Source organism: Crocuta crocuta, unplaced genomic scaffold (assembly GCF_008692635.1).
Source record: "Crocuta crocuta isolate KB4526 unplaced genomic scaffold, BGI_CrCroc_1.0 scaffold91-1, whole genome shotgun sequence".
Lineage (NCBI taxonomy): Eukaryota > Metazoa > Chordata > Mammalia > Carnivora > Hyaenidae > Crocuta > Crocuta crocuta.
This window is the reverse complement of record NW_027551575.1, coordinates 2,583,209-2,609,776: the sequence shown is the minus strand read 5'-3', so window position 1 is coordinate 2,609,776 and position 26,568 is coordinate 2,583,209. Positions and strand designations below refer to the sequence as shown.

General features: G+C 38.3%; 1 protein-coding gene across 2 annotated transcripts in view; it reads right to left on the bottom strand.

The window, feature by feature from the left end:
* Positions 1–26,568, bottom strand: part of LOC144221090 (3',5'-cyclic-AMP phosphodiesterase 4D) — a 354,077-nt gene that overhangs the window by 218,698 nt on the left and 108,811 nt on the right. For both annotated transcript variants that reach the window (XM_077751451.1, XM_077751450.1), the window contains exon 2: positions 8,913–9,104. In XM_077751451.1, coding sequence (XP_077607577.1) covers positions 8,913–9,104 — 192 coding nt within the window. The remainder of the gene's footprint in view (positions 1–8,912; positions 9,105–26,568) is intronic.

The following is a 26,568-nucleotide window of genomic DNA, read 5'->3' as shown; positions in this document are numbered from 1 at the left end:
GAATTGTGGGATGGTCACTTTTATTTTAAGTGACTTTTTCTTCTCATTGTTTTAAAAAGTTAACAAGATGTTACCCTTTGTTAAATATTAAGTCTAAGGTAAGAGCATAGGTATATCATCAAACATTTACAAGTTTAGATAGCTCATCTGCACAGAGCCTTTTTCTCCTAGGCATGGGAGCTGAGGAATACTCGGGTGACTATTTTTCTGTTTCTTTTTTTCCCCCCACATTTAAAACTGGAGTCCAAACACTGAGGAATGTACAAGATATGAAGAAAATTCGGAAAGGAAAATAGCACGCTAAATATTAAGGAAGAGTCTCCCTGAAGATTTAATAGATTATGGTAATCTTATCACAGAAATACTGAGTTTTTAATAATGAGTTTTAATAATGAGTTTGGTCATTCTTTATTTCCTTTTTCCGTCTGCTTTTAGGACTTGCCAAGACTAATACTTATTTCCCCATTTCCCCGAAGACTTCAAGGTATGTGTATTACTTTGGCAGTGATAATCAAAGCCTATTAGAAGACATAACTTAAATAATTTGTTATCCAAACATGCTCACACCATCTTTCTGTAGTAATGCATTAAAATCAACTCTTTATTTTTACTCTATGGCATTAACATGATGTGGTCATAAGACATGACCACTTAAAATGTCAGAACATTGTAATTCCCTTTTTATGATTTTTTAAAAGTATGAGATTAGAAACAAATAAAATGTGTACTTGGCTGGTATTTTAAATTCTTTAATTCAGAGACTGAATAAGTATGTTTAACTACTTTATGAGTATTGTTTTTACCATTCATGGAACTCTTGTTTTTTTGTGTATTTTTTTTCCTTGTTGTTATTCTGGTTTCTTGAGGCAGATATAAAGTAACCTCTGTGAATGGACAAAGAAGTAGAATTATAAAAAAAGAGAAGAAGAAAAAATGTAGCAAAAAAAGTATTCTAGTAGCCAATGACCTAAGGATAGTCTATCAACAGGCTTCTTGGTATTTAATGGCTAGTGTTAGTGTCTGCATCAAAACTGTACAGTGATAATAGCAATAGTGGCCAACCCACAGGGAATGAAAGGAAAAGCATGGTTTGTCTGGCTCATAATCAAAATAACATTGTTTTTTGACAATAATTAAAGGTTTTTGTCCACCTGGGGAACTAACAGAACTAGAAATGGAACAAATTCTCTACGCTAGAGCTCATCAGGAAGTTCATGGCTTCAAATCTGGGGTGTTGTTTTTTCTTTCTCTTAACAAAAATCTCTCTTTACAAAGAGATTTGATTTAGTTCCAATCCTAAGGACATATATAATCACCTTAACACAGAGGTTCTTCGACTTTCTCAGTTCTTAGAAATTTGTTCTTAGTTCTCAGTAATTTGTTTATGGCAATCATTGGCCAAAAGAAATAAGGAATAGTTCCAAATACTAAGTAGTTAGGTCCATACTGTTGATAAGGTTGTCACAGAAGTTTAGCACCTCTTGAGGACTATACAGCTTCTCACTTTGGAATAAGATTGAATGATGCCTCCCTCATTTCCTGTTCCACATTAATCTTTGTGCAGTACTTGCTTTTGATCACGGCAATCATCAAAAGCTCAGTTTTACAAAGATGCGGTATCACAGGAAGAAAAATAATGACCTAAAGTTGAGACTGGGAACTAATTGTAGCTATTGGTTCCCCAGGTGACTGAGGTTTCAGTGTTTCCTTTAAAATATCCCAGGCAGCCAGGTGAGTTCCTGCAGTGCCCCAGGGCACCACAGCACATGTTTTGGTAACAAAAACATGGTCCTGATCTCCTTACTCTCACACCATAGACAAAGGGGTGAGGACATCTCAGTCAAGAAAACTCAGGAATTAGGGAAGGAATTATGTGGCCATTCTACTTTTCTGTGTTTAATGCTAGAGGACTCTCAAATGGTAAATGGAGTTTAGAAAGGAGATGGACTCATGGGTATAGTAAGATCTAAAATTGAGCTAGGTGATGCTACTAACTTTTCATGTAGATCCAGTGAGGATTAGAAGTTTTGTTAACACAACATATCCTTTTCTTTTTCGTGTTAGAGATACCCTAGTAAGACCAAGAAAGAATAATGTAACCTGTAACAGGAGAAATGAATAGACAGATAAACAATCATCCTTTCCTTTGTCAAACTCAGGACTAGAGGCAACAGCGTCCTTCTACTCAACAAGTGGCCAAGAATGGCTAGGACTGAAAATTCACATTAGAGGCTCAAGAGTGGGTGAGGGAGTTCCTAGCGGGTGAGGGAGTTGCTAACTACTAAAGGCTCAAGAGGTGCTGATGGGGTAGCAATTTGAGACAAGGGATGAGGGATAATGTCAATTGGCTGGGAGAATGTCCACCTGCAGCACTCCAAAGACATGATCAATATGGCCCTGTACTTTTATAGGATGGTGGGGACTAAGGAGCTAGACTGCCAAGTGTGCCCCCGTTTTCTGTGGTGTATCGACTCTATGCACCTCCTTCTCTTTCCCTCTTCTGCACCTTTCCCCCATATTCTGTATATATAAGTCTGTAAGTATGCATAAAGAGCTACCTGGATTGCCTCTGGTTCTGTGTGTTAATGTTTAGACGGCAGCAGATTGGGGGTGACAGGGCCTGTTACCCACGTGAACTGAAAAGCTTTTTAAGTGATGTGGTTTGACAGGCACCTTGTATTCAATAAACTCATAGCTTTGGGACTAAATTCTGTTTGTGTCGACACTGATAATTCTCCTGTTAAATTTCCCAGGATATCCATGTGTGTACAAACATAAACTCAGGAATTATGACTGGAAGAAGTACAACAAGAGAAATCACTGTTATTCAGAAGGTAAAATGATGTTAAATGCATTTTGGAGAACTTTAAGAGGGAAAAATCTGCGTACATTTTCTGTAATTCATCTATTCTGTAATTTTCTTCATGTTTCTTCATGAGAGCATTTGGGCAATCTTCTGTTATGTAGTTGTTTCTGTTTTTATAATGTACCTTTTACAATTAGTGGTAGTTTAAATTTACTTTTCATGTATTTATTTCTCTACTTATGCTGGTACTTTTATTTTCCTCTTGCTTACTATTCTTGCTAATGGGGACACATTGACCAAACTATGTGTTAGCCTTCTGAGCAGAAGCTGCTAGAAAATTCACTTTTGCCTTATATAAGCTAATTTTTTAGATGCGAAGTTTAGCCTTGTCTTATAGAATTGAATATATTTTCCAAGTGGCAGTCACATATTTTCTTTATTGCTTCTTTGACCCATTTAAGCTTTTATTTAACTTTATTCTTAAAATATAACTAAAAAACAAATTTTCATAATGCCAAGTAATCCACTGGCTCAGAGGAATTTGGTCAACAGTGACTTCTGTTTCTCAACAGATTCTGCTACAATAGTTCATAGCACTTTGTCTATAATGGCATTTTCAAAAAATTTTCTAGAAATGATCAAAATCTTTGTTGTACCTTTAAAGAAGTTTAAGCTCTGAGGATCTTGGATCTCTCATTCATAAAATGGTGTAATGGTGTTCCTATCTATAGGACTGTGAAAAGTACCAAATGAGGCTACAGACGTGAAAATACTTACAAAAGGGAAGGGTGACATACACAATGTGTGCTATGATCATCATTATGACCATTATTAGTCTTAATTTCTCCCTGAGTCTCCACTATTTAACTGGTATCTATTTATAGAAGATAAGATGATGACATCCTATGTATTAGGAGGTAATGATTTTTCTTCTCACTTTCTCAATAAATTAAAGTAAATAAATTAATAAACTTAAAATAAATATTTCAACTTAAAGAGCATTTAAAGGTTTTCCCAAACCTTTCATTCACATAGATAATCACAGACCTTCAATAATAATGTTTGACTTTGAAGTTTCTAAGGGGTTTTCTCAGTGGAAATGCTTAACTAGAATGATAGATACAAAATCACCAAAAGTGATTAAAATATATGATGGTATCATTCCTTGTAAAGTACAGTTGGATTATAGACACTGAATAATATTCTCAGCATTATCAGGAACTAGGTAAGATAAGAAAATGGACATTTACATATAGCTACATGTGGAGTTAAATGAAGAGAAGGCATAATCCTTTATGTATAGAAGATACATGTACTAGCAGATTAATGATTAAATGGTGATTATTCTTTTTTAAATTAAAAAGAATGTTTATTTATTCTGAGAGAGAGAGAAACAGAGTCCAAGCAGGGGAGAGGCAGAGACAGAGCTCCGGAGACACAGAATTCAAAGCAGGCTTCAGGCTCTGAGCTGTCAGCACAGAGCCTGACATAGGGCTCAAACCCCAAACTGCAAGAACATGACTTGAGCTGAAGTCGGAGGCCTAACCAACTGTGCCACTCAGGCACCCCTGTTTTTTAAAATTTTTTAATGTTTATTTATTTTTGAGAGAAAGAGAAAAGAGCCCAAGCAGGGGAGGGCCAGAGAGAGGGAGACAAAGAATCCTAAGCCAGCTCCAACACAGGGCTTGAACTCATGGATGGCAAGATCATGACCTGAGCCCAAATCGGAAGCTTAACCAACTGAGCCACCCAGGTGCTCTGGTGATTATTTGTTCTAATCACCTTGCTTCTCAGAGAAACTTGTTCTCCCTAGTAGAAAGTATGCTTGCCAGGTGACTGCAACCTTATGGCTCCACTGTAAATATCCAGAGTGAATGAAAAAAAGCTGAACATGTCAAGATATTATTTTTCAATGAGAGTTGGATCAAGGCCTGATTAAATTTGTCAAATGTACAGAAATTCAATCAAACTAAAAAAAAAAAGAAATTCAATCCCTATCCTCTTCCATAGGTACAGGGAAATTTAGGTCATCCCTGTAACTTTGCTTTAGATAGAAAACACATCATTTAAAGATGAAATATAGGCTTTTCATAAAATGCATAGAATATTTCATCTTTACCAGAGTAGAGGGTATTTAAAAAAAGCTGTATACTCATATCCAAAAATCAATTTACTAAAATTTTAGACAACAGATTACATCATTTGTCTCTACTACTTTTTCCAAAGTGAATTCCTTTACTGAGCTCCTGATTGTATTTTTGTCAGACTACAGCTCCATATTTAATGCCTCCTCCTCCTCTCAGCTCAAGTGTCCTGAATTCCAAGAAATTTTTCCTTGAACCTAATTCTCCCTAAAGCAGCTTTAATCCTCACTCCCCCTTTAACTTATCAACTTTAAAGGAGATGCTGCATTTGCTGATATCTCGGCTTTCAATTCACTCCTAACCCACGGGCTTCTAATTCTGTTATCCTCACTCGGCTGTCAACCCAAACCTACCGATTACAGAAAATAACTGGTTCTTCTAATTTCTCCTCATCCTCTGGACAATTGTTTTCACTCTCTGTCCTTGTCTTTTCACTGTAGTCTTGTTTCCCTTAGAGTTTTATCTTCACAACATAAGAGACAAATTCATCTCCTGTTAAATGCTATGACATTGTCTACTCTTCATCCTGTGTTCCTTACGTCACCGTCACCACTCTTTTACTTGTTCAGGATGAAAGCTTCAGCATTCTTTTTGACCCTCTTATGCACTGGCTGTCCCCCAACACAGACACATGAACACACACACATACACACACACACACACGTGCTGTTTTGTAAACCTCCTGCCTCTGAACCAACTTCATCATCCCACCTCCACTTCTTTGACCTGAGCCTGTATCATATTTAACCTACTGTTTCTATGAATTTTAACATTATATACTTCCCTGAGCATAGAGTCCCTTCACTGTAAACAATCATTTAACAATAGAGTAATCAGAAGCAATAAAAAGAATGTAAGTGTGTTGAATCTCATCTAAAAGCTCTCAGTGCCATAGACTGTATTCAAATCTTCTTTCTCTCCTGCCACATTTCACTATTCATGTCAACCAGACTGTTATTTTTTTTAATGTTTTTTATTTATTTCTGAGAGAGAGAGAGAGAGGCAGCGTGAGCAGGGGAGGGTCAGAGAGAGAGGGAGACACAGAATCTGAAACAGGCTCCAGGCTCTGAGCTGGCTCTCAGCACAGAGCCCGCTGAGGGGCTCAAACCCACAAACTGTGAGATCATGACCTGAGCCGAAGTCGGATGCTCAACCGACTGACCCACCCAGGCACCCCCAGACTGTTATTTTTTAATGGAGCCATGATTTTCTATGCCTCACATTATGCAAACATTGCCTCCGTTAGCCTGGCTTTCCCTAATTGGCAATAGGTCCTTCCTCTCTCTCTGCTCCCATAATTTTGTGAATGCCTCAAGGATGATGCTCACCATTATTTTATTATACTGGTCTAAAATGTCAACCCTCCTACTGTCTGCAGATTGGCAGCTTTGAATATACTATATTTGCTCAATAAGTATTTTTATGATGGGTGAATGAATAAACAAATGTCTTGAATTTCAAATCTGAGAAAATGGGACAAAAATTACATAGAAATAGGGCCATTGGGAAAAGGAAATTGTTGGGGGTGTCTGCATTATACAATGAATTAATGATAAATATGTACTAATCATGAGTTTAACAGTTGAACAAGAAAGTACAAATTTCCAGAAGGCAATAGTGCTATAGATCTGGAACTCACTTATTAATAATAAACATGTACTAATTAAGGATTGTGAGGTACAGCCGAATAACAAAGTACACATTTCCAGGAAGCATGTAAGTGCTATAGATCTGGAGCGAAAACTGCGATTGCAGGGCCGGAGATACTGAGCAGTAAGTCATCCGATGAAAGCTGATAGTTGAACCCACAAAAGAATTTTCTGAAGCACAGACCAGAGGTCAGGAGCTGTATACTTTGGGGCTAACATCAACTACTTTGGGGAAGTATGTTGCAGGGTGACAAAAGAGCTGGTGAAGAAGAGGCCTGTGAACAGGGGGGAAGAGAGGACTCAGGAGTGATGAAGTCCAGAGAATGAGATGCACTTTGTATTTCCTCTAATAACTGATGCCTTACTTGCACTCTGTGAGTGACTGATAAATATTACTTAAATGAATGAATTTTCTGCAGTCAATGTGAATGGAAGATAGATTTCAGAATATTGAGGCAATACAACATGGTAAGGAAATGTAAAGCTGTGGGATAGAGGCGCAAGGTTAGGGAGACCTAGAACTTACTGAAAACGTTTCATTGCCAAAAAGGCAGAGTGAAACAAAAGGATGTCGCAGACCTATGCACAGTCAAAGGTACGTGGTGAGATACCTTTACCTATAGCTCACAAGGACACAAATTAGGGCTTACATGCTATCTTTTCCAGTAATTATTAGATCTGAGGCTTGTCATTCCATAAGGTTATTAGTTAACTGGGTTCAAGAACACTGTTTTATAGTTTTGTTTTATCTCCTTCAGTGCCTCAAACAAAGACAGATACTAAATAGGAGTTTAATAATTCAGTATTTGAATCAAAATGATGGCAGTTTAGGGGCACCTGGGTGGCTCAGTCAGTTAAGCATCCAACTCTGGATCTCGGTTCAGATCATAATCTCACAGTTTGTGAGTCTGAGCCCCACCTCAGGTTCTGTGCTAACAGAGTGAAGCCTGCTTGGGATTCTCTCTCTCTGCTGCTTCTCTGCTCACACACATGTCCTCTCTCTCTGAAAACAAACTTAAAAAATGCTGGCAGTTTAGTTGGAAAGTCTCAGTATTATCATCTTACAACCATTAATAAAATGGTAACCAGAACCATACGTTGTGAAAAATGGGTAAAGCACAATTTCATTTCTAGGATCTCATTTAGACCTATTGGGATACCTTGATAATCTGTTAGCATACCATGAATATCACTGGACGCTCAGAGACCCCATATCATCTAATTCCTATACAAGGAATTGCAACCCATATCAAGTTTTTGAGATAGTGTCATGAAAGATGGTGAGTGTTATGGACAAATTTCCAGATGCAGAGGAGGAAAGTGACTCTATACAGAGCCAGAATTACAAATGACAGCACAGGCACTGAGTGAGAATAAGGTCCTATTTAGAAGCCTCCAGAAATTAGAAAACTAATAAACACTACAGTAAACACAAAAGTGGATTGTTCTGAGAAAATGAGCTAATGATGGTATATGATCTACAAAGGTGCTTATCAATTTTAACTATTTTCCAAGCAGTGCCATGTCTTAAATGATATTCAGATCTATCTAAAGTTTTCAGTGCTTGCCTCCAGTCATTAATATTCCAAAAATGGTTTACTTTTAGGGGCGTCTGGATGGCTCAGTCGGTTAAGCATCTGACTTCGGCTCAGGTTATGATCTCACTGCTCCCGAATTCAAACACCAGGCTCTGTTCTGACAGCTCGCAGCCTGCATCCTGGAGCCTGCATCAGACTCTGTCTCCATCTCTCTCCCTCTCTTTCTTCCTCTCTCTCTTTCTTTCTCTCTCAAATATAAATAAACATTGAAAATTTTTTAAATGGCTAAATTTAGCAAAGACCTTCCAAGATCTTTCCAATGATATGGCAAACCAGTAAAAACATCTGTATTGTACATCAAGCAAGATATATTAAAAATGTTATTCATTCTAATATCACAAGCTTCTCAAACTGAGTCTAAAGCATTTTGAAATATTAGGAAACGTTCATGTGGCTAGGTAGCTACATGTCAGTGCCTACATGAGTATAAGCTAATGTTTTAAGTATAAATGTTTCCATTAAAATTTTAATGCTCACTTTTCTCAGTGTATTTTATCTGGAAAAATAAATGTTTCCTTTCAAGAGTGACAGGGTACTCAAGTTAAATCTACAGTTTATCTCCAGCTTTTATAATTTTACTCACTGTTCCTCCCAGTATAGAGAATGATGCAGTTGAACAAATGTCATTGGTTTTATTAGATCACCAACCAACCAGATAAATGTACTTGATTTTCTGAAGAAGTTCCCTCTTCCCTTTGTTCATCATTATACTCACATGTCACTGGCAATGGAGGAGTTCCGGGACATAGACTTTGGAGACAGGTCATAATCACTGTCGGATCGATACAGAAAGGACTCCCGACGTTGACTGTGGACAAAGTTTGCTTGGAGAATTAGCCCAGATCCTGGGCTGGTCATGGGATCCAAGGGACTCCGTCCCGCAGATGTGCCATTGTCCACGTCAAAACTGTGAAAGAAGAAGACGAAATAACATTGTGATGAACACTTTTGCATGTTGATATATTGGTGAGGGAAGATTTCAATTTAGGAAGTGACAGAGGGGATATTTACAGCTCATTCCCACTGTTAAAAATGATAACATTAAAATACACAAAAGTAAAAAAAAGAAAAACGACACTGACTTCATATTATTGTCTTCCTACGTTTTAGGTACTTTTGTTAACTGACAAGATACAAGACATAGGTTTCTGTAAACTTGAATTAAAAAGTCATTCTATTAAGAATAGTTCTACTAAGTTTCTTTTAAGAAAAAAAAAACACTTAGTAATTCTCTAAGTATCTGGGTTCAAGTCAGTAAGTTCCCATTATATGCCTAATACCACTGTTTCCCCAAACCTGGGCTTTCTCTCCCTCCTGCCTACACCCATCCTATCAAGAATTTCTGCTGTATCCACTTCCCTCCATCCCCAATGCCAACATTTTAAGTTCAGAATTTCATCAACTCTCACCTACATTACTATAACAAACTTTAAGTTAGTCTCTTGAATCCATTTTCCACTCTGTACCATGAATGAGTCTTCTCAAGGTATAAATCTGACCATAATTTTTGTCAGTTCAAAACCTTTCAATGGCTCACTATTGTGCTCAGGATAAAATCCAAATTTCTTGGCAGGAATGACAGAGTTTTCACAATCTGCTTTCAATTGCAATGAACCATTTTCTCAACTTCAACATGCAACCCTCTTCCATCAGGAAGCTTATGTTCCACTCAGTTAACCACCACATCCTTGTCTCAGGCCATCACTACCTAATCTTCTCCTCCCCTGACTACTCAACCCTCCTATCCTCTGCCTCCTTATTACAACTCATCCTTGAGGACTTAACCTTCACCTGAAAGGCTGCCCTGATGTCCCACAACTTTATGAGATGCCTTCCTCTGTACTCCCAAGGCATCTTTCCACTCATTATCAGTAGCATTTACAATGAACTGAAAATGCTTACAAATTGGTCTCCATTCCTAAACTGTGAGCTTTCTGAGGATGGAGAGTCTGAAACCTTTACTAAGTGGTATGAATGAATGACTGAATAAATGGAAGGCAGTGTGCTTGGCAATACAGATTTCATATTTGGGAAAAGACAGAACCACAGATTTATAGTTCTTAACATTACAGTCTTTACAATCTATATCAACTATACACAAAGAGCTTTCCTAGTCAAATAGCAACTAGTAATAAAGTCAAATCTCATGTCTTCTTCTGACAAGAAGGTAATAGTTCAGATAGCCCAGTAAATATGTAGTTTAAAAAAGTGTTGAATGAATAAACAAAATAATTCAAGTTTAGTTATTACCAGTGTTTTCCCCATACCGATTTTACCCAAAATATTAACTACCTAATTTGAAAACATTCTTTTAGTTTCTCCAATGGAGTTATTAAGAAATAGTGTTATCACCTAAAAACTGGAGGCCAAAGTGGAAGATCAGCAAGAGTCTTAAATGATCTATGAGTCTGTGACTAAATAAGATTCATCTACTCCAAATCAATTCAACTAGTAAAGAAAAAAAAAAAAAAAGAAAAAGAAAAATAAGTGAAACTCATCATCTAGCCTGGACATTCATAAACAAGTTTTCGAACTTGAACTTTTTTAGAATTGCATCACTTTATGGGGCACCTGGGTGGCTCAGTCGTTGAGTTCTGGATTCTGCTCAGGTCATGATCTCATGGTTCATGAGTTCTCATGGTTCATGAGTGCTTTCAGCACTCAGCCCATCTCAGATCCTCTGTTCCCCACTGTCTGCATACCTCCCAACCTGCTCTCTCTCTCTCTCTCTCTCTCTCTCAAAAATAACATTTAAAAAAGAGAATTGCATCATCTTATAGATGTATTTATTTGGTCACAAAAGACAATGAGAGGTTATTGAGTTGAATAGACTCATTTTACAGATAGAGATAATGGGTTCTAGAAAAGTTAATGACCAAAGTTACTGAGCTAACTAGATTTAATCATTTACTGTTCCTGAAGCTCTTCCAGCTCTAATGAATAATCATGTAAACCATAAATGTATGTTAGCAACTGAGACACACAAACAGGGGGCATCTGTTTCACCTGGACAAGGCACTTCATGCATGTGGGACTTTGGGCAATCCTGAGGAAGGCCAGATGGGAAGGGATCGCCAATCATGAGAGATTTATTCAGGATCTGTGGCAAGCTCTTCTTGGATATGCTTAAATAAATAAGCACTTACTAAGCACCTATTATGGTGCTCGCTTCGGCAGCACATATACTAAGCACCTATTATGAGCATAGTGAGATATAAAAATAAAGGTGATGAGATTAATTCAAACTGGGTTTAATCCAGAATTGTGAGAAGTTTTCATACAATGGTAGTATTTAAAGAGGGCTTTTGAAGGCATTCAGTATTCAGCTGAGAGACACTAAAATCCTGTGAAATGGGACTCTGAAGTGGGGAGATTTCTGCTCTGGGGACACAGTCAAGGCAGCTCTTTAGCATGAGGAGGACACAATGTAAACACGTAAGAAAACATGTTAATTTCTTTTCAGTGTCAAGATGATCATACTGTTTTAAAAAGTAAAATATATTTCACTGCTATGCATAAAAAGAAATATAAGAGATATAGGAGTGTAATTTTTGGTTTAGTTTTTCTCAGTTGAACTAAGTAATACCAATATAGTCCCTCAAATCAGTAAACTGTATTAATTTCTTATTATAATTTTTTCCAATTAAGCAACCTAAAGAAATTTTACATTCTAAGTTTAGGGAAAATAGTGTTAAGTATCTTAAAATATTTGATATTCCTTATAAGAATGTTATTTATTAAAAGCAAAAATGTATTCATAGTTCATAAAATGCTTGATATCGGATATTTTAGTTTTGTTTTCTTCGTAGGTTGTTATATAAAAATTTGTCCACTAGATGGAGATCATTGCCTTAAGGAACATTGACTGTAAATAAAGGCCCAAACTATTTTTTAAATTCAGGAAAACAACCCCTTAACTATTATCCAAAAAATTAAACCTCACAATCTGTAGGAAGTAATTATCAAAGCTTGATAAAACTATATTATCTAGTAGATATTAGTGTTAGCTTTACAGATTGAGAATGATCTAAGAAATGGTCCCTGATGTTTTATTATTTACTCTTATATAAAACCAAAAAAAAAAACAAAAAAAAAAACAAAAAAAAAAAAACAAAAAAAAACAACAACCCTGAGAAGCTCTTTTGTTCAAAACCTAGAACTAAGGAGCTTCCTAGAGAAGTTAGGTTTGGGACAAATCAAGGCAGTAGTGCTTTACTCAGTGAGTCGTAAATTAACTGAGAGTTAACTTAGTCTGAAAATATAGATAGGTTCAAATGAGCTACTTATTTTTGAAATGTAACTTTATAAAACACTCCATAATCAAGGTATTATTAATAAAACAAGAAAGCGATAAGGGTTAAGCCTAACCTTAGATATTGGAATCAGAGATCAGTTGTGGACTTCCCAAGCACATTCTTTGGCAAACACTTTCATATAATGAATCCTCTTACGACTCACTGCCAAAGAAATGGAGTCCAAGCGAAAAGATTAGTAGACGCTTGGGAAAGTAACTGAGGAATTGGGGAGGGTAATAGTGAGGATGGTGATACTAGTAAAAATTCTGGAACACTTTCCATGAGCCAGACATTGTGCTCTGTGCCTTATATACATTATCTCATCGAATGCCCACAATAACCCTTTGAAGGAGGCACTATATTTTCCACTTGACCAATGAGAAATTTGAGGCATTGAGAACTGGCTCTATGTTAAGGAATGTGTTTAAGGTCATACAGTTTGTATGTGGGTTTTATTTTTTTTTTTGTTTTGTTTTGTTTTAAAGTTTACTTATTTTGAGAGACAGAGACAGAATTAGCAGGGGAGAAAACAGAGAGAGGGGGACAGAAGATCTGAAGCACAGAGCCCCATGTAGGGCTCAAACCCACAAACCGTGAGATCATGACCTGAGCTGAAGTCAGACACTTTAACCTACTGAGCCACCCAGGCGCCCTCATAAGTGGGTTTTAAACTCAAGCTGTCTGATTCCAGAGCCCAGCAGAATGGTCTCTGTGTGTAGTCTCTACTGCAAAGCCTCCTATTAACCATTACAAAAATACAAGAACTTTTCTTAGCTTCCTCACTTGGATGGAACGTCAAATGCTAACTCTTTGAAAGTATCATTTATATAGAAGTTATCATTAACTTACAGATCTGGCATGCCAAGCCTAATTCTGAGACTCTGCCTTTATAAGTTTCTAAGTTTTGGGATTTGCCACAATGCCTAATTTTCCAATTTTGAATACAACAGTAAGGTATTAAAGAGTCTATGCTGTCGATATAAGTTTAAGAGAATAAGGAGAGTCAGTGGGTCTGTAGAGGGTCTTAGCAAATGGAACGAAGTGAGGTACACTGTTATTCCACATGTGAGTTGTCCTTAATACACTTCAAGGATGCATACATCCCCTAAGGGAGTTGGCTTTCACCCAGAAGACATTTGTGGAGAAGCAGTGATGCAGTTGTGGAGGGCTTCTTATGAGGGGTGGTAATGATCAGCTGGCCTGTTGCAATCAGAACTGTTAAAGGCCTTGTGGACCAGCACTACTCAGGACCATTCACTCCACAGGCCCGTCTCTGTCTAAGAAACCCACGCCACACAAAAGCCAAACAGATGACAGACAAACTGAGCAACCCACCAAACTCCTCCCCATCTCTCCACACTGCGCCATATCGGTGGGATTACTGGCTCCTTGTCCTGACCCACCTCCCCTGCAGCTTCCTCCGCTATTCCTGTGATTTGTGTCTACTGACCCTGTAATTATTTGTCTGCTTGGACTCATTTCCTATTCTTTGGTCAGATGCTAGACTCTGCCTCTGGTTTAAACATTTTGCATCTCTTTTGGGCCATGATGTGGACTCTCCCCTGAGCCACGGTCCTCCTATTGTTCTTGGTAAAGAGCTCATCTCAGATAGCCTAACCCTGCATCCCTAGTGTGGAGCCCAAAGGAGGTGAGACACATGAGGACTCCAGGGGAGCAGCCGCTGGATGCCCCTATCAACAGATGTCCTATTACCAAAGCATCTGTGAGGAGCTCCTAAGGGAAGACTCTGGAGAGAACATAGCAGCCGCTGAGAGCTGTATGCTGGTGGGAACCCTGGAAGCCTCCACTAATGCCAGGAACATCTGAGAGCTGCCTGTGTCACTGTGTATTAAGAACACTGGCGTGTTGACAATAAAGATCTTATCACTCCGTGTCCTGGAGCAGGGAGATACCAAAAATGTTCCTTTTAAAACATTCCACTTGGGAGATACAAAAAGTGGGTTCAATTTCAAATCTTGGCCCTGCTACTTTCTAGTCCTATGCTCTTGGGTAAGTTACTGTACCACCTTAAGCCTCCATTTCTGATAAGGATAATTGCAGTGCCCAGCTCCAGGGCCTCTACAGGGATTAGAAAAGAAAATGTTTGGAAAGCATTTAACACCCTGCCAGGCAGCTAGTACATTCCCAGTATTTAGCGGGAATGCACTATTGTCATTTTTATTGTTACTGCCCTTACCTTTGAGGGGGCCTCTCCATCTAGGTCATTCTCTGACCTGAATACAGTGCTTTGGGAAGAACGTAAAGGGAGAGAAGAGAGAGGATGGGGTGTTGGGCATCCAAACCACCTGAATCAACCCTGGTGAGCAGTGAGGTGAGAGACGGTGGAGCCAGAATGCTCTTACAACTTTAGCTGCTTTTATGTCTCCACTCAAGTCTGTAATTCCAATGTGATCATATCTGGAGAGAGGGTGGACACAGCTGACTTTTCTTGAGATATTCCTCACTGAGGAGAAAGAACAACTTCCTGCTAGGAACTGTGGAGGACACAGAGGCCCGAACACCTTGGGTGGGGTTCTAGCTGAATATGTTGGGAATATAATTAACAGAAACAGTTCCTTAGACCTCAGGTCTCCAGTTACTGGGTGTGCCTCAGGGACCTCAAATCACAGATGCATGGTTGTGTTTTCCTTATGCCCGACCCTTCCGTGTATACCGTAGTCCATGCTGTTGGCTATACAATGGAAGCCATTTTAGTGCTTTGCCACTCAGAGGGGAGGGGCTTGGTTCACCCACAGGCCTAATCCAAGAGTAATCAGAGTTGGATAATTCATTTAAAATGCTTTTTCACTTTATAATATTTTACCCATGGTTATCAATCATTTATCAATTTTACTCTTTATCAATAAATATTCATAATCTCATGGTTGTCAATGCTATGAGACTATGAAGCCTGTTTCTAATTAATGCCAGTGGTATTTCCTATCCAAGATTTCTCTGCAGGTCAAACAGCTTCTCTGAAGTAAAGACGATACTGCCTCTGAAAAGTCCCCATTTGAATATTTACTTAGTTCAGATTACCCATAGACATGAGACTATAGAATAAAGCATTTTACAGGGATACGCACGAATGGCATTCTCTTCCAATCAATCAAAAACTGCATCTCAAATGTAAAGAGGGCGCTCTGAGAGGACCGGACATTTAGCCACTCTGGGAGATGACACAGTTAAATGACAGTATGCATCGTTAGCCTGCATCATACTTGTATTTGCACAGAGGATCAGCATTTAAAAACAGGAATATTTTACCCTTCATTTTCATAGATGATTTTTTTTTTAATAAACAAAAGCCTGACAGGAAGGTGAAAGGTTATATGCTTATTTATGAGTAAAAATATCAAGTCATCTGTGGAAACACACATCACTTGTTTGTGACTTGTCAATGGCACTCCCAAGTGACCCAGGGCAATTAAAAGATTCTGGAGGAAAATGACAGTGAACGTCTGATGTGTGGACTGGAAGCCAGAAGGGGCAGGCTGGATCGGGGGAGCAGGTATGTGCCAAATGAGATGGCCAAAGGCCAGGTTTTCAGAAAAATGTATGTTAGCTCTAAAAAGTAAAAAAGTCCAAACCAAGAATTATTTTACTTGAGGTGAGGTTTATGATTTTTTAACGATCATGTTAAAGGAATCTCTTCTTAAATGAAATGCTGCTCAGCAAAGCATCCCCACTGGTTCCTAACATGGTAACACACAGTCGTGAGTCAGTGGCAAACTGTGCAGCCGCCGACTGAGGCCCATATTTGTGGCAAAACAAACAGTCCAAGTCATAAATGTGTATTTAACTTGAATATATGGTGAAAATGGGACGTGTCTGTTTTCATAGTTGTTGATGGCCTTTAATTTATGTAAAAAAGTCATTCAGGCCTCTCTGTGATTGAGAATAAAACAAGCAAGCACACATGACTTTCCCATGTAACCTGCTTTCATCTGCGGGTCTCAAATTAAGAGAATGGAAGGGATGAGGAGAGCATCGAAGACCTGGGCATCCAATCTGGTCTGCAATCACTGGGTTTTACCTTCCTTGCTCTACATTTATGGCTTACTGCCAGCCTGCTGTTTTCTGAGACAACTTCTAAGCTGTTATATTTCCAAAATGCAGTTGTCCTCGAAAGCTCAACTCCAAAAAGCTAAAGCTCAAAGAGGGACAGTAACTTGTTAAGGTGCAGGTGAGGGTGTTTCTGCATTTATTTATTTTTCTGTGATACGGAGCAACCAAGACTGGTTTGATAAGCCCACAGTGGAACACTGATATTCAATGGTGTGCCCCCTACTTCTCCCACACACGCCTTCATTCTCTGGCTTGCAGACAGAAGAATACTGATAACATATAATCAAATCTTGCCACCACTGCTCATCATCCTCCACTGGCTTCCTATTTTATTAATGGTTAACTACTATGTCCTCACGGGGGCTTGGGGCCTTCCATGAGTGATATAGGTCCTGGACCTAGGCTCCATGAGTGAACTAGGCCTACCTAATATTCTCCTATACCTCTTTCCCTCTTGATCACTCTGCCTCATTTTCTGAGCCCCATGGCAGTTCTCTGAACACAAGGGAGCACTCTATCCTTGAGGCCTTTGCTTGTGGAGCTCCCTCTACCTCCAATATTCTTTACCGAGACATCAGCTCAATGTTAGCTTGTGAAGAGATATTCCCAGGCTACTCTATTTAAAATGGTCACCCTTATCTCCTGGCCTTTTCTAGCCTCCTAGTGGGAGGAACCATTGTACACATTGGTGGGAATGTAAATAGGTGTGGCCACTATGGAAAACAATTTGGAAGCTCCTGAAGAAATTAAAGCTCGAACTACCATATGTGATCTAGCGTTCCCACTTTAGCACATATATCCAAAGGAAATGAAATCACAAGCTGGAAGAGATATTGTACCCCCATGTTCACTGCAGTGTTATTTACAATAGCCAAGTCATGTAAACAACTGAAGTGTCTATCAACTGATGACTGGGTAAAAACAATGGAATATTACTCAGCTATAAAAAAAAAAAAAAGAAGGAAATCCTGCCCTTTAAACAATATGGATGAAATTTGAGGGCATTATGCTAAGGTGAAATAAATCAGAAAGAAAAAGTCAAATACTGTATGATTTCATATGTGGACTCTAAAAAAAAAACCTCACAGATACTGAGAACAGATTGGTGGTTGCCAGGTGCAGAGGGAAAGTAGGGGAAATAATGAAGGGGGTCAAAGGCTACAGACTTCCAGTTCTGAGAAAGTTCAGGAACGCAAAGTACAGCATGGTGACTATAGTCATAGCATAGTGACTGTATAAATATTTGAAGATTTCTAAGTGTAAATTTTTAAAGCTCTCCACACACACACATACACACACACACGCACGCACACACACACACCAGAGTGTCACTATGTGAACTAATGAAAGTGTTCACTAACCTTAAGTTGGTAATCATTTCATATATAAAAAGTGATTAATATATATAAAGTAACTACACTGTATACCTTCAGCTTATACAGTTTTTTTTAATGTGAATTATATCTCAGTAATGCTGGAAAAAAATTCAGTTGCCAGAAAAAAATTAAATAATTTGCTATCCTAATCTTTTTTTTCTAGCTTACTCTTTTCTTTTTTTTTTCCTCCCCAGTGTTTAACAGCCTCTGATAAGCTTTATTTACTTGTTTTGTTAATTTTACTCTCCTCATTAGAATGTAACCTCTTCAAGTGCAAAGATTTTTTTTCTTTTTTTTAAATTTTTTACAAATAGTTTATTGTCAACTTGGTTTCCACATAACACCCAGTGCTCATTCCAACAAGTGCCTTCCTCCATGCCCATCCCCCCTCCACCCCCACACCCATCAGTCCTCAGTTTGTTCTCAGCATTCAAGAGTCTTTCATGGCTTGCCCCTCTCCCTCTACCCCCCCCCAAAAAAAGATGTTTTTAATCTCTTTTGGTCATTAGTGTATCCTCAGCACCTAAAATACTGGCTGACACATAGTAGTTGCTCAATAAACATCTGTATTGTGACTGCATTAATATCCTTAGATGCAGCACTACTTACTACATCTTCACTATTTACCATGGTTACCTGTGTGGCTCTATTTCAAATGCACTTTATTATTATTCTTCATTTTGGCCAGGAATCAGTCACTAATCAATGAGATTGATTAGTTCACTTGAAGAAATTATCTGGAAAGGCATTTAAAAGCCTGGGCTTTTAAAAGGCATTTTCATATGTGTTATTTTGAATATCTTTCTGTCTGACCCCCACAGCCATAGAAGCAGGGGCAGGATCCAGGTTTTGTGGCACATGAAGGCTATACAATTTTGAGAGTCTGTTCTGAAAAAAGTAATACAAAAAAAAAAAATCTTACTTTCAAAATTTTACAGAACCTATTACTCTGTGAAGCTGCTAGCACCTTTCTAGGTTCTAGAAAGGGCCCAGGCCAGCACGGGGCTCTGAGTTTGATGTACATTAATTTCCCAGTTGATATGCATGTGAGGCAATGACAGAGCAGGAAAAATACAGGAAAAACAATACAAATGACTGAAATGGAAAATGTAATACCATATTTTTTCATATCAGGTGAATTATTTTAGAGGTTACTTTTTTTTTCATCCTTTTTTTAAATGTATGTATTTATTGCTCAAATTTCCAAAGCTTACTCATATTTTTCAGGGTTTTTCTTGCTATTTGCATATGTTTATTCTTCCAAATCAGTGAGTATCGGCTGTCCTGGGGAAGTGGGGAGTGATTCCACCAGGTAGAACATTAGAATCACTGTGAAGGTCTGAAGAGAGATGTTCTTTAAACCATACCTGTCTCACAGCGATTATCTTTTTGAGATGTGGACTTTTAAAATGGTGTTCTTAGTCTCATTCCTAGGTATTTGTATATTTAGACTTACTGAAAATGATTTCCAAATAGTTTAATTGAATGAGTAAGAATAATTAAAGTATGAATCCATTGTGAAAATACTTCCCATTTAAAATATTATATATAACATAGATTAGGTCTATGCTAGACTTTAACTGAAAACAGAAACTGGATTAGTACTACTAGAATTGTTTTTAAAAATGTCACCTTGGGACCCCTGGGTGCTTCTGTTGGTTAAGTGTTGACTCTTGATTTCTGATCAGATCATAATCTGATGACCAGTTCATGGGATCGAGCCCCACATCAGGTTCTGTGCTGCCAATTGTTTGCAATTTTCTCTCTCCCTCTCTCTGCTCCTCCCCCACTCATACTCTCTCTCTCACTCTCTCTCTCTCAAAATAAATAAATCAACATTTAAAAAATATATCACCTAAATCTGAATTTTTTCCACTAATGGATATGGAAAGTCATACACCATGTTTTTCTCTGGGTCTGGGCTCTCCCTCAAACAGGTCAGGAAACAATTTACCAGTCATACTATTAAATCTATTTTGGAAAAGTGATATTACTCCGTTTTCAACCTCAATGATCCAAACAGATGGGTTTTTCCACTTTAGTGGGAGTAGAAAAGAACAGACTGGACTCAGAGAGCTGTGGGGCCTGAATTAGATAACCATTTCTTCAAAGCTACCAGGGTAAAGCAATTATAAGAATATTACTCTGTTGATGGTCATAAACAAGCATTCTCTTCTGCAATTCTTTACAAATGTTATCACAGAGAATAAAATGCTCATACCAAAATACCACACATCTCATTGTGTTATGGGCACATTGAAATTAGCTTTCCTTTGTGATTTCTTATATTGGGTGAATTGTACATGCTTACAAATTACCCTTCAAAGATTTTAAGGCATTGGGATGGACCGCCCACAAACTGTGAGATGCACTTCCACAATGATTTTCAAGAGTAAAAATATATTTTATATTTCTTTGTAATGGTTTGGTACGTAACCTGGACTAAAGACAAAACAGTCTTGGGAAAGCACAGAATTCAATAATCAGAACCATGAACGTGGCGAATTCTGCTTGCTGTTTGCCAAATTCCATTCTCCGCTTGCTCTTGGGCCTGCAAGAAGTCTTCGTTTCCATGCTTCTCTTGCAATGAGATTTGGCCACGTAACCGAACGATCATATGCCACTGTCAGGACTGGCTCGCGACTCCTTCCACCTGCTCATCTGTGCGCTCTTTCTCCTCCCGGCTGGACACCGAGAGTGCTGAAGCCAAGGCGCATGGTGGAAAAACAAGATGGGAAGAGCCTGGCATCTGAATGAGAGCAAGAAGAGCTGCCCTGCCTCCTAAACACCACCCTACATAGTCAGTTAATGAAAACAGAATTATTTTTTAAGACAGCTGTTTTAGGGGGTTTATCTGTTAGCACAGTAACCGCTAATGTACTATACTACACCAAACTGAACTGGTAGTACTGAAAGGAAAACTGTCAAACATTTCACATTTGATCTACCTTTAGCCAAAAAAATATATATATACATATATTTCCCCATAGAGGTCCAAGTGAAACTCAGGATCTCTTTAATTCTACCATTTTTTCATCCTCTGTTTAGTTCACCATCCCCTTGATCTTCTTTGGTTATGCATATTTTCATGAAGATCTTTCTCATCATCCAAAAGCTTCAGTGTGAGATAATAACGTTTATAATCTTTACAAACAGTTGTAATTGTTCTGTAAAGAGCAGAAGCCAGTCCATTTCTGTTCTGCATTAATGCCAATGAGAAAAACTGGAGAGAATTGGTTCCAGCATGGAGCTGACGCATGAATGTGTCTCTGAATCACAAAAGAGATTCAGGATTTCCTTCAGGATTTGAAGCCATGCTTCACTTGAGTCAATGAGGTCTCTGGAGTACCTGATGCAGCTAGGCTAGCATTCTTTAGAATGGGATTCCAGACTGAAATGCCATTCTGAATGCAAACATTTCTAGGAGTGTGGGCCAGAGTCCACAGGAAAAGAATTCTAGGACTATTTCATAGCTTACTCCAACATAGAATAGAACTTCTCTACTGTTATCTAGCTCATTTGCAAAAGGATAAGGGCTGAGTCTTCTTCAAGTTGGGTATGTTGTAGGTAAAATCAGATGCCCGAGACCCTTCCTGTTTGAAAGTGTAGACTAAACAGGGAATCCAATGGTCTTTTCCAGAGGAAGGGAAGGAAATTACCTGAGGCATTCTATTGGCTATACAGCTTCTGAAATAATGGCTTGGAGTCCAGTTTTTGCTTGTCTTCACTAAGCTTCAATGTATTTCTGGTATGAGACAGCAGTTTGTTGTCATCTTAAAGATCAAACTGAAATGACCAATACATTCCGAAGGCGACAGAACAGGTCACAGAAATGAGTCTATCTGTTCTACAAATATTCATCAACCAGCTACTATTGCCAGACATCACTCTGAAGGAATGAAGTTCACTAAGAAGACACAGGACTAGTAATTGCAGTGAGTTCCTGCTTCTAAATTAAATGGGACTTTTTCTCTCCTCACAACAACCAAATTCATGGTGAGACTGTTCACAAATCCTATTGACTTGCCAAGTCCATAGCTAAGAAAACTACATGTCTGTTTTCTAAAAACATTTGACCTCCTGTCTATTCATCTCAAGTTGCAAAGCAATGTCATTGCTGACTTCCTTTGCTTTGACATTAACTGTTTTCGAAAAAAAAAAAAAAACACTTAAGTTTTCCTTTTTTAGCCATTAAAATTCCTTTCATTTTTATGTAATGATAGATCTCATATATTTGGGTATAATTGTCCATTTCTGCCAACTTGCCTATTTTCTGGATGGACTCTGATATTCATCTGTATATATTTTGTCTCTCTTTTTTCTTCTTTGTCAAATTTGTTCTATATAGTACTGGCTCCCATTTTTGGACTATTTTCCATTTATACTCATTATGAAAAGTGACTTATGCTTCTAGACTAGAATTAAAATAAAAAACTTAATAAAAAAACGGACTTAATGCGTTTTTGGGGGTGAAATGAGTGAAAAGAGTTAAGAGTTTCAAATTTCCAGTTATAAACTAAGTAAGTCATGGAAATGTGATGACTATAATCAATAACATTATAGTGCATATCTGAAAGTTGCCAATAGAATAAATCTTAAAAGTTCTCATCACATAATTTTTTTTTGTAATTTTGTGTAGTGACAGATGGTTATGCCTTATTGTGGTGATCACTATGCAATATATGTGAATATTGAATCATAATGTTGTACACCTGAAACTAACAATGTTATGTTAATTACACTTCTATTAAAGAAAAAAAAGATTTATACCCTTTGGTTTTATTTTGCTTTTTTATTTATTATTATTATTTTTTCTATTTAGAGAGAGAAAGAGCACCAGAAAGGGTCAGAGGCAGAGTGAGAGCGAGAGCAAGAGCGAGAGAGACAGACTCTGAAGCAGACTCCACACTCAGTGTGGAGCCTGATGTGGGGCTAGATCCCATGTCCCTGAGATCATGACCTGAGCTGAAATCAAGAGTCACACTCATTTAACCAACTGAGACACCCAGACTCCTGAAGACTTATACTTTAAAAAAGAATTTTAAATGTTTTAGTTATTTATTTATTTATTTGTTTAATTTTTTTTTAATGTTTTATTTATTTCTAGCAGAGAGAGAGAGAGAGACAGCGTGAGCAGGGGAGGGTCAGAAAGGGAGGGAGTCACAGACTGAAACAGGCTCCAGGCTCTGAGCTGGCAGCCAGCACAGAACCCGATGCGGGGCTCGAACCCACGAACCGCGAGATCATGACCTGAGCGAAAGTCAGACGCTTAACTGACTAAGCCACCCGGACGCCCTTATTTGTTTAATTTTTGAGAGAGAGAGAGAAAGAGCAAGCAGGGGATGGGCAAACAGAATCCAAAACAGGCTCCAGGCTCTGAGTATTCAGCACAGAGCCTGACTTGGGGCTCAAACCAATGGACTGGAACACTGAGATCATGAATCTGAGCCGAAGTCTGATGCCTAACTGAGTAGGCACCCAAGCACCCCAAGGCTTATACATTTTTAATGAGGAATCCAAAATGGTACATTGAGCTCTAAGGACACTATAAACAGGCCATATGTAATGGGACAAACTTTAACCTGGCAAAGATTTCTCTAACTTGCTATAGATGGTCATACCAGAAATTTTAGATAACTATTTCCTAGTAGGAACTGTAAATGTTTTGATTACTGCCCTGTAAAATATTTAGTACTACACTGTACCACTATAGTGTAATATGTGAATAGACCCTGAATCTCTAGCCTGCCTATAATGAGTACCACTGGTAGATAATTTAATTTGAAATTTACTTTTGCAGAAAATAAATTTTATAAAATAAATTCTATTCTTTATTTTTCATATATTAAATATGAAAAGGTCATATTTCATATATTAAAGTCTAAGAAAGAACAGATATCAGTTTTTTAAACTTAGGTTGGAAAGAAAAACCCAAACATGATTTTATACTTTCCCGACTTTCAAAATTTAATTTTGACCAAATACTGAAAATAGGTCTGGTGATGCCTATATCTTATGAAATCTAAACCAGAATATGGGGGCACCTGGATGGCTCAGTCGATTAAGTGTCTGACTTTGGTTCAGGTCATGATCTCACAGTTCGTGGGTTTGAGTCCCACATCAGGCTCTGTATTGACAGCTAGCTCAGAGCCTGGAGCCTGTTTTGGATTCTGTACCTCCCCCTCCCTCTGACCCTCCCCTGCTCGTGCTGTCTCTCTCTCTCTTTCACAAATAAATAAAAACATTAGAAAAATTAAAAAAAAAAGGATTATAAGCATTTATTCAGTGTAGGTATTCTTCTTGTTTTTTTTTCTATTTATAAAACTTAAAAAAATTATAATGTGACTATTTTACCCTTCTTAGTCTTTTCCTGTAAAATTTAGAACTAGAAATTAAATTTTACAAGGGGGAGAAAAAGTCCTAACTATGTTTATGCTTATTCTGCTCTTGGCTTCTCCATACACAGCTGTCCTTTGGTGGGGTTCAGAGTAGAATGCCTCAGAATGTGCCATTTTGGCATGTGGATTATTTGAACTGAAGGCAATTAAGGCCTACCAGACTCAAGAAGAGCTTTTAATCTCTCCCTTAAATGTCTAAAAAATGTAGATAGGGAGTCTGTACAAAGAAGAGAGCTGTAACCAGAGATAGTTTTCTACATGGGAAAGATGTGCCTGGCAGGGCAAACACTTGTTTACCACATATTTGTTCTTCCCATCATCCTGAGGATTGTTTGCCTTCTCTTTGAAGCACGAAACCCCGTACACCCTTCTGAGGCCGTACCCCCAATACACCCATATAAACCTCAATTGCCTGTCTTTGACCTTCCCATGTCCATGTGAGGTTCCTTTAGGGACAAAATTAAATTTGCTTTTCTCCTATTAATCGGACTTATGTCAATTTAATTATTAGGCCAGCCAAAAAATCTAGAAAGGAAGAAGTGAAAAGTTTTCCTCCCAAACGCCTTTCAACATGGAGGGTGATTATGAGTTTGAATAGCATGGTTGCCACTAATGTATTTAGCCCTTAAGGCAGCAGGGAAATCATCTCTTGGGGTGGTGCCAGGACTTTAGCCATTTGTCTTGTCCATGAGCTCCAGCTGTGTCTCTAATTATGAACAGGACTACGATGAGATGACCTGTCCTGAAGAAACAAAGGAATTCCTCCTGAAGGCCTTTCCCTCGTGTGCTTCTGGCAGAGTCCCAGTGTTTCTGAAGCCCTTTCATAGCCATTGTTCAATGGAATTCACACAGTGACCCTGGGCAATAGGCAGCGGGGCTGGGCTGGCGAGGTGGGAGGAGAGGGGTGTTTGGTTTCTCCTCCTCATTTGTGAAGAGGAAACTGAGACTCAGGAAAGAGGGCAATGGTTTGCCCAGAGTCTCACAGATTTAAGGGGCTGTATTAGGACTCAAACCAAAATCTTCTGATCTTTGGACTAAAGATTTAAACGGAAGATTGAACAATTGGATTAGTTTTAATTTCATAAAGCCTGAAACAAAGACAAATTCTTATTTTAATGTCCCCTATTAGAATTTACTTGGAGATATTATCTAGCTGCCTTGAGCACAATGTTCAAAACCTTTGCATAGAATGTGACATTTCGCTGAAATGAATGGATGTGTTTGCATGTCTCTAAATAACAGCATGACAAAATGTTAAGAGGGATTATAGTAAGGGTCCTCTACTTTGGCCACCTTGTTAATCATGTTAACCACATTGTGATGTCTTACACATTTGGTAAATGTTTAATACTACTTGGGGGAGGATAGCCAAACAACAATGTGGTTAAATTTACTTAAATACATTACAGGCCAGCTTTGCAAAACAAAGACGTCCCTATTTCTTACTCTAAGGAATTTCTGAGAAAAAAAGGAATGCATTTCTTTATAACAGAAAGATAAGAACTAACCCTGGGCTAAAGTACTGGGCTGGGAACTGGGTGCCCCCAATTTGAGTTCTGGCTCCTCTATTAACTACTTGTGACTTTGGCACAGCTTGACTTGACAACGCCTGACTTTCCTGGGATTCAGTAATTTTGAATAAAATAAAGAGATTGACTTCCAATCTTTCTGGATTACGGATTTGCACACCACTCAATAAAGATTTTTTTTTTTAAATAAAGATTCTTAGGCCTCCTTTTGAATACTCTTGAGTCAATAGTTCTGGGGTTGGACCCAGGACTCTGTATTTTTAGAAAGCTGTCCAAGTGATTTGATGTGTTGTCAAGGAACACCAGATTTGTCTGCAAGGCCCTTTCTGGCTTTAGCATTTCTGTTTCCAAATACACAGCACTGAACTCTTATTCCTGTATTGGATGCTCACTTGGGAGGCAAAGTATTCTGATTGAAAGTTGTTCTCAGCCAAATTATCACACCAGGGGGTATCCCTGTTCACATGTGTTGTTGCTCTACACTCTTCTCTACACTGCAGTCAGGATTTCATATGTGCATCGGCACCACTTATCTGTGGTTTTGCTTTCTGTAGTTTCAGTTGCCCATGATCAACCACAGTCTGGAAGCAGCTGGTCCCCCTTTTGAGAGGTTATCGGAAGGTCAACAGTAGCCTAATGTTATGTCACAATGCATACATCATCTCACTTCATCTTGTCACACAGGTATTTTATCATCTCCTATCA